Here is a 9,475-nt window from a genome sequence, read left to right on the forward strand (position 1 = left end):
CGTTCCTGAGATCGAGAGTCGCGTACTATAACAAAACAGCAATGAAGTCCTTACTTCACACCTATTACCGTTCTTATTCCTTGTAGAATACTTCATATTTCGATTTTAAGCCAAAAGGACCGATCTTGAACAGCTCTGTAATATAAAATATCTATCATTCAAAACACTTTAACCCTCAATACATATAACTTTGGCGGTCCGTATTTACACACATCCGGATATTTGTAAGCATTTTTTTTTGGCTTTTATCTCAGATTGTAATCATCGATTTTAACAAATTTTTTTTTAATCTATCGTTTGAAGACTAAAAAAAAAAAGAATTTTTGAGTTAGAAAGTCTAAAATGTCGTAACACAAAAGATATTTTGCAATAAGTGAGAATCGGAAAAAAATGTGAAAACAATTTTTTTCAAAATCATCTTTTTGTCAAAAATAAATTTATTAGTGAAAAATGATTTTATTAGTGAAAAAAGATTTTATTAGTGATCAACAGCTAATGAGCAGTTGAACTTTAAGAAACTATAAGTATTTTTGCAATTTTAAAAACGATATTTGTTTGCAAAATAAAAATGAGTGAAAAACAAATGTGATTATAAATTCAAAATTATGAAAAGAAGAACATAAGGAACCACAGCACAAATTATAGTTTCTGATATTTAATTATTATTGCATTAAAAATTGATTATTACAATAAAAACATTAAATGTTTCGACCACAATCTGGCCATCTTCAGTAAATTAATAATATTCTTAAGACGCAGAGTTACATCAAGTTGGAATAAAATTCAACCGTCGTGTGTTATAATTGTAAAAAACGTGTTTACATCTATGCGATGCTGCTTCGTATAATAATTCGTATAATGTTAGAACGTCAGAAGTCATATCATGAAAAGTGTAGAATTTCCAGATTCTGTTTTACAGCAAAAAATATAACGATGAATCTCAAGTATAACTATTGCACTATTGATAGAAATTTGTCGTGACATTATGTGTTGTTATCGATAACATTTTCATAACAAAAAAAAAAGATTTAACTTAATCCTTAACCGCAAATCTATTACATAATCGGGCAATTCGGGTCTCGAAGGCCGTTATTATTTTTCAGACAAATTGTGAAGTAGCACGCAAATTTCAATTTCGAAAAATGCAAAAATCAAACAGAAAATGATTTATTCAAAATTGGAAGAGTTGATTTTCGGAATTTAACTAGCTTATCAAAAGTAAGATAATTATTCGATAGTAAAACTTATGCTTAGCAAGTTAAAAACTTAACGTTATACATGCATAAAATATAAAAATATATTCCAAAAAATGCTTTATAAATTTCTGAGACTCCTCTTCTCCGGTTAAGGATTAATTACAATTAAATGAAAACTAAAAACATCTAAAAAATACTTTCATAAATAAGATCAAACGTTTCGACCTTTACTGGCTTTTTCAGTGAAAATCAAATATAAAGTATACTGATAATGTTAAAACCTTTAGTTACAATTATTTATTAGCTTAAAGATCGAAGTAACAAATTTATATTTTAATATCTCTTTTAACATAAATAAAAAATAGAATAAAAAACAATTAAAAGCATTAATACACGGTAATTGGTGCGAATATCATAAATACATATATTTCTATTGTATCTATTTGTTAGAGTCCAAAGAAAATGGCGTCGGCGACTCTGATAGCACGCGTGTTGCGGATTCAATTATCGACATTACCGACTCGTGCGGCGAGCGCGCCGCTCGTCCCGAACTAAGTTAATCCTAAATATTTAACAAACAGAATAAAGAAATGATTTCTAAGATTAAATCGATACAGTATTTTTGGAATTGCTCTGATAATAATTTTTTTCGTTTTCTAAGGATTCACCTTCAGGGATGTTTAACAATTATAATAGTTCTAAGACATTAAACCGTCTTCTTTTTCTATTTCAAATGAATAATTCGCACTATTTTTTATTAGGAATAAATGGTTTGTGAATTTGTCAAAAATTACCATTCCTATGAAATGCCTTTTACAGCTTGGTAGCAATTTTTCTTTACTTTAATTTAAATTGAAGAAAAATTGTTTTGAACTCATAAAGTCTATTGAAAATAATGTTTAAGCTAATACTTGCGTTTTAGACTTGAGAAATCGCGCAATCTTTGTTATACAGAAAATAGCCTTTATGAAATCTGCTAATTTTATCAATAAAAGATTAATAAAATAAAGAACTTTTTTATTCAAAATGACTCATTTTATCAATAAAAGACCAACTTTTTTACTCAAAACGACTAAGAGTTTCATCAGAGAAAATCCAAAAATCTTATTTACGAGAGCTGACAAAGATAATGTTACCGTAGCAATTGATCAAGACGAGTAAAAAATGCATAATGTTAGAAGATATTAACACGTACACAGTAATTAATAGGGATCCAATTTTTAGGGATTAGGAAACTCACAGAATCTGTTAAAATTTTATTGACGAAACGGAAGAATTGTACGTATATTGATTTGAAAATGTACAAAAAATTATACTGCAGTGATAGGATTTTTCCGAGAACTTCCCAAGATTCACAAAGATGGTGCCCTTTGAGAATTATTATTTTGTCTATTGATAGTCCTCTTTAATCATTGGTCTCATTTTTGCACAATATTATCAAAGACAATGTTCCTAAAAGTAGCCATATTAATAATAGTTTCAAATTGGTTGAAAAACTTAATGGATTTTGTTTAAATGATAATTATTCGTTGATTTTTCTTGATGCAATATCATTGTTTACCAACATTCCTTTAGATTTGGCTATAAAAAATATTTTAGACAGATGGCATTTTATTACACGTTATTGTTATATATCAAAAGAGGAATTTCTTAAAGCTTTAAGATTAATATTAGAGTCTACTTTTTTTACCTTTATGACAGAATTTACAACCAGAAATTTGAATACCCATGGGTTCTCCGTTGTCTCCCATTATTGCAGGTTTGGTTATGAAAGATTTAAAGTGCAAAGCTTTGGAGAGATTTGGGACTGAGATATATTTTTTTTGTCTCTTCATCCTCTTTCACAAAAGAGAGGTATTCTTATAAACATGATGGACTTTTTTACTATCTCATCCAAAATATCATAATTTCAATTTTATTATTAAGACATTTTTGGACAATGACTATTTTATTAAGTTTATTTTTGAAACGATCAATTTATGATTAAAGTCTCTTTTAAAAAATATAAGATAACGTTTAAACAAACAAATAAAACTAACATTGACAATAAAACAACTTCGTTTTCGTGATTTTGCCTTGTATTTATGACAAATTCAAGAACATTAATCAAAAATCATAATATTAAATTGTCTTTCTTCAGTTTGAACAAACTTGACGGAATTATTAAAGCACAAAAAGACATTCTTTCTCATGAGTCAAAGAAAAATATAGTTAAGATTAATTGTAAAAATTGCAATGCCTCTTATGTTGGACAGACGAGCTGTAAATTAAAGACTAAAATTAACGAACATAAAAATGATATTAATAAAAAGAGTGATAACTTGTCTGTTATTTCTGAAGATTGCAATCTGAACATGATTTTGATTGGAGTAACACCAAAATTTTGGATAATGAGAGATATATTGGGAAAGGTTAGTGTCTGAAATAATTAATATTAAAATGCAGGAAAATAGTCTAAATTTGAAATCAGACATGGAATTTTACATCATGCTTACACGAACATAATTAATAAATTTTAATAATTTTTTTTTTATTGATGTATCTATACTTAAACAGCTATCTATATTGTTTTTCAATCCGATGACTTTTGATAATGTTGTTGTTTCCTTTCTTAGAATATTTATTTCGTAATGTTCTCTTACATTAATTGACTCTGCTTTGACAGAACGTTCTACGAACGTTATGTTTCTTTTAAGAAATTTAATTTAATTTAATCTGTTTTTGTGATTTCAACTTATTTAATTTATAATATTATGCAGTTATAGTTTGCAGTAGGTAAGTCTCTTTAAAGTTTTGTTATCCTTCTTTTTTATTAATTGTTCTTTTTAATAATTATTTCTGATTTAGCTCGCACTTAGCTAACTGACGGTTACATACACTTCAGACATGGGAAGGGACTCTGTTGAGACTTACTTGCTGCACTCGATTTTTACTACGTTACGAACATTAGATTGTGAACAATTATTATTATGATTGGGGACTGCTGAAGATGGCTTGAATACAGCCGAAATGTTCAGTTTGGTATGTAGATCAATAGATATGATCGAAATATATGTATTTATTTGCACCAATTACTGCGTATTAATGCTCTTAATTGCTCTTAATTTTAATCCATTTTTTATTTGTCTTTATTAATATTTTAGTTTTTATTAATATTTTAAGAGCCAATTTGAATTAGTTTTATCTCTTTTAAGTTTTAAATTAGTATAGTTAAAAGCGGCTTAAAGAAAATTTGAAAGTACTATAAGGAGCTATGAGCCAAGTAATTTACATATTATGTAAACTACATAAATTATTAACTAACAAACACTTTGACTAATGACAAGGTCATTATTAATGATGATAACATATTTGAATTTGTGAAACTGTAAACGCATAATATAAAATCTATATAAAACATGAAAAATAAAAAGTAGAACATGATAACTACTGTGTACAATAGTTTCATCAAATTACCGCATTGTCATAGATTTACTAGCTTGATCAAAAAGTTTCCGGAATTCATTCAGAAAATTCAAAATACAAGTTTATTCATCAAAAATGATATTGTCCCCTTCAAAGTACTCTCCAGCGACTGCAACGCACTTATGCTAGCGCTTGATCCAGCTCTCGAAACATTTCTGGAACGCTATTATTGGTATAGCCATCAGAGCCGTCTTCGATTTTTCCATTACCTCCTTTCGGTTGTTAAAACGCGTTCCCCGCAGTGGGTTTTTGACTCGATCGAACAGAAAAAAATCGCAGGGAGCCATATCGGGTGAATTCGATGGCTGTTGGATGATATTCGTTTTGTTCTTGACCAAAAATTCACGGATAAAGATGGCACTGTGCGACGGGGCGTTATCATGGTGCAAAATCTACGAGTTGTTTACCCACAAATCCTTTCTTTTTTGGCGAATTGCTTCACGCAAACGTCTCATAACGCCCAAATAATACTCCTTATTAACTGTCTGACCTTCTGACAAAAATTCGTGATGTACAATACCGTTGTAATCCATGAAAACCGTGAGCATCGCTTTTTTTTTCGACTGAAAACGACGTGATTTTTTTGGTCTCATTTGGAGCTCTCCATTCACTCGCCTGGATTGCGTGTCGTACTCATAAACCCACGTCTCGTCTCCAGTAATGATACGTTTGATGAATGTTGGGTCGGATTCAGTCTTGGAAATCATGTCTTTGGCGATGTCAACGCGGTCCCTTTTTTGCATGAAATTCAGTTCCTTCGGGACCAACTTTGCAGTAACACGGCGCAAACCCAAATCATTAATTACAATGTCCTGAACGGATCCATAAGCAATGTTTAAGTCTTCTGCCAGTTCTCTGATAGTTAATTTGCGGTTATTGGCCAACATTTCTCTCACTTTATTGATGTTTTTGTCGGTTTTCGATGTCGACGGCCTGCCACTGCGTTCGTTATCCTCGACGGATTCACGACTACTTCTGAAGCGTTCATGCCACTCGTAAACGGTTGTTTTCTTTAGAACATCACTGCCGAAACAATTTCCCAACATTTCCAAGGTTTTCGCACCATTGAATCCATTTTTAACGCAAAATTTAATACAAACTCGTTGTTGCAAATTCAACTCTATTTTTAAAACTGTAAATAATCGAAAACACGCGCAGAGGTAGATGTACTCAAGACGGCGTAATTTTTACAAATGTCAAGCTATGGCGATAAAATTTGATGGAAATGTCAATGATAGATGTGGTAACCTAGCCAAAAAAAAGAACTCAAATCAGCTGACTCAGAGCATCACCTGGTGGTCTCTTCCGGAAACTTTTTGATCAAGCTAGTATGTGTGTTTTCAAACCTGGAGATATCGGATTGTCTGTCTGCAATCTATTGATGTGTGGAATAAAGAACCCTGTCGTTGAATGTAAAGCAATAAAATTAATTTTCTTGTGAATCATCGTTTTCAATGAATTAGTGTCTGTTAATTTGAAGTTAGAATTGTCAATCTCCAGGTTTCAGAACACACATAAATCAATGACAACAGTGCGGTAATTTCATGAAAATTATTGTATAATACCATGTTGTACTAGAGTTTTTATTATTCATATTCCATATACATTTTATATACGTATTATGCGTTTATGATTTCACAAATTCGAATATGTTATCAATATTGATAATGATCTCGTACTAGGTTGAAACGTTTGTTAATAATTTATGTAGTTTATATAAATATATTTGTATTACTTGGCTCTCTCTCCCTCTCTCCCTCTCCCCTCCGCCCTCTTCCTCCCTCCTTCTCCCCCTCTCTAATACACACATCTATACTTTTAAACATGTGTAATAATTTTAACTTAAAATTGATGTTTAAATAATCTGACATCTGCGTAATTTTTTACATTTTTAAGGGATATAGACAGGGTGAAGGCCTGAAAAATCGGAGATTCTTTGGGAATTTTTTTTAAATATATAATAAAGTCAGGTAATTTTGTTTTATGGTATTTATTCTATCAGTACTGAACTACGTAAAACAATTTTTTTTGTCTCGGTTACTGAAATTAAGGCTGCTGTACAAAGAGTAATCTTAAACACTTACTTTTGCCTCGTTGACAATGAACCAACTATATGTCTGAAACAAAAAAATAAAAAAATATAACAATAAAAAATGAATATAGCTATAATCGAAAGAAAATTACAAAATCACAAAAAAGTAACAAAATAACGGACATGTGAATCTTTTTTTTTTTAAATTTGACCTTTTTTGTTACAAAAAAGTTGAATAAAATTGTGAAATTTTTATTAATGAAAAAACGGTTACGTCCAGCGATAGAGGTAAGTTTTCTGAGTAAAATGCAATTTACACCAAGTCAATAGGTCGAGTAGATTTTTTGTTTTGCTATCAATCAGGTTAAAAAAAAAATTTTTGAGAAAAACGTGTTTAAAATTTTACTTTCAATTTTACTACAGATTATTATATGTTAACTGCATATTAAATTAAAAATTTAAGTATGTACTCTTATTCGACAATTACCATATAAGTTCTTTCACATATAAAAATGCTTCTTCATCGACGCCGGAAGCAATTCTAGCACTTAAGCGACTTTTGTGCGTGTAGCGTAGGCCTGTCGTTCAGCGATACGTACGCATTCTTCATCTATGTAAATGTAATGGTAATAATCATATACTGCTTGACCAATTTGAATATGTAGGAACTCCAATACCAGAAGTGCGACATGACCATCGTTAAATATTATTAGCGATATTGGCGGCAATTTGGACAATGGGGGTACCGCTGAATTATGATAAGGTGCGATTTTCCAAATAACTTGATTAAAAAACTTTCGTTGTTATTTTAATTGAACGCACCTAAGCAATCTGTAAAAGGTCATCCCGACTGAGATCTTCATATTGATTTGATTGTTTTTGACACAGCTGACATTGCAGATTCGTGTGTAAACATGTCAAGGTTGCCAAGCGTACGGGCTTTTTGCCACTTATACCATGAGTCTTTTTCGGGCAATTGTCATGTTGTGGCTTTTCGTCTGTGGCACTTATGGAAGAAAGTGGCCCAGATAACTTTCTTCATATTTTCTGGAGAATCACTGTTGCGTTGTCTTATTGTAAGGCTATAGTACAATGTGAGATCTTTTATTAAGTTTTCGATCAGTTTGCCTTTACCGCTGAGGCCCTTCTCATTTTTTTTGAGATTTTTTGCAATCTGGTCCCCATTCTCTTTTGTGATTTATATTTTTTTTTCCTGCATATTATATGGAAGCTGATTTTACTATATGTTTTGGAATCATCATCTCTCATGTAATTTACATATTTTACATGTAGCTTTTTGAAAAATTTCAAGAATGGCATCGGGTTTCATTTTACTTGCTGAGTCTGTGTGATTAGCAGCGCATTAGCTTTCATGTTCTTGCTACCAAGTTTCGTAAGCCAGTAAATGAGTTCTTTTCTTCCATATTGTGCATTCTTTGCAATACGCTGATTTTACGATAATATCGATTACTTTTTTGCTATAGGAACCTATGACTGTTACAACATCATGTAATGAATTGAAGCCGCGTTTACGCTAACTGCCGTCGCCGGAAACAGATAATCTATTAGATTTTTCACATTTTTCGTCAGTTAATTGTTTTTCAATTTCACTGGCTTTTTTTATTATTAAGTTTTTTATAGCATCCGTAACATCACTTTTGAGATACTACAGTGTTATAAAATGATCTAAATATAGGACACGGTAAATTCATGAACGCACAAAACTTCTCTGCTCCAGCTATTCCGATTATTCGCATTGCAAAAATGAAACGATGATTCACCTCGTAAACATTTTGTATTAGTGAACACGAATTTATTTCTTTCGGCAGGATTCACGCAGGATTTACACTTTAGAATAATTTTAAATCCTCATTTATTATTTTCGCAAAACTCTACGTCTCCTTCACACGTTTTACATTTCACATATTCACTTATAGCGAAAAAACAGTAATAAAATTAATAATCTTACAGCTAATACTTACTAATACTGCTTTATAGCTAATACTTGGATTAACAGTCACATTAGTTTTACCAAAACTACTTAGTTTTCTCGACGAAGTGCTGATATTTAAGTTTGTTTTCTCTGTTTCGTAGCGATTTATAGAAACAAAACTTTTTCTCTTTCTATCAGCTCTCTTCGTCAGTTTTCTAACTTCGTGTTTTTTTTCCTTTCCTATCCATGACACTTAAACCACTTTATAAAAATAAAACTTTATGAAGTGTTCAATATAACGCAAATCATATAACTAATACAGATCGACTACGTATGATATTTTTTCTGAGCGCATCTGAGATCAAGTTATACACCGTACAGCTGCTAAGATACAACTGAATATATTTATCCCTTCTCTACACTCTGACATAGCGCCCCTCGTGCAATTCGGAGAAGGTCGAGTTGGCGCACCGCTTATACCTACGCTGTCGTGCCCTATCGTGCTTCGTTGTACAAACACCACTCCACGAAAACTGCTGTATCTCTGTCAATTTTCCGAATATCTCTTTAAAAGTTGGCATATGTATTCTCAATATGTATATCTTTCAAAATATTACGAAATAAAAAAATCGATTTTTTTTCAAAATTTTACCCTGTCTATAGCCCTTAATGGAAATTCATTGCAATAAGATTCTTGCTTTAGACAATAATTCGATGTAAAATTGTTTATCCATCTTTCTCCAGAAGTTAAAGAGTAACATTATCGAATCTCTACAATGTGTTTAATGGTTTATACTTTTTAATTCGTAATTGACATTGGTTTATTCTATGTCTATTCTATGTTATTAA

The 9,475-nt window shown here is 31.0% G+C and overlaps 1 protein-coding gene and 1 pseudogene across 1 annotated transcript; both read right to left on the reverse strand.

The window, feature by feature from the left end:
• Positions 1-5,053: 5,053 nt before the first annotated feature.
• Positions 5,054-5,707, reverse strand: LOC147909665 (histone-lysine N-methyltransferase SETMAR-like). The gene has a single exon (XM_087406567.1). The coding sequence runs from the start codon at positions 5,705-5,707 to the stop codon at positions 5,054-5,056; it is 654 nt and encodes a 217-aa protein (XP_087262693.1).
• Positions 5,708-7,066: 1,359 nt separating this feature from the next.
• On the reverse strand, positions 7,067-9,207 carry LOC147909666 (uncharacterized; annotated as a pseudogene).
• Between the last annotated feature and the right edge of the window lie 268 nt (positions 9,208-9,475).

This window comes from Acromyrmex echinatior, chromosome 5, assembly GCF_024713525.1.
Source record: "Acromyrmex echinatior isolate Ae372 chromosome 5, ASM2471352v2, whole genome shotgun sequence".
NCBI lineage: Eukaryota > Metazoa > Arthropoda > Insecta > Hymenoptera > Formicidae > Acromyrmex > Acromyrmex echinatior.

Excerpts from the sequence above, each read along its gene's own strand:
- LOC147909665 (XM_087406567.1), bottom strand. The coding sequence starts at position 5,707 with ATGTTGGGAAATTGTTTCGGCAGTGATGTTCTAAAGAAAACAACCGTT.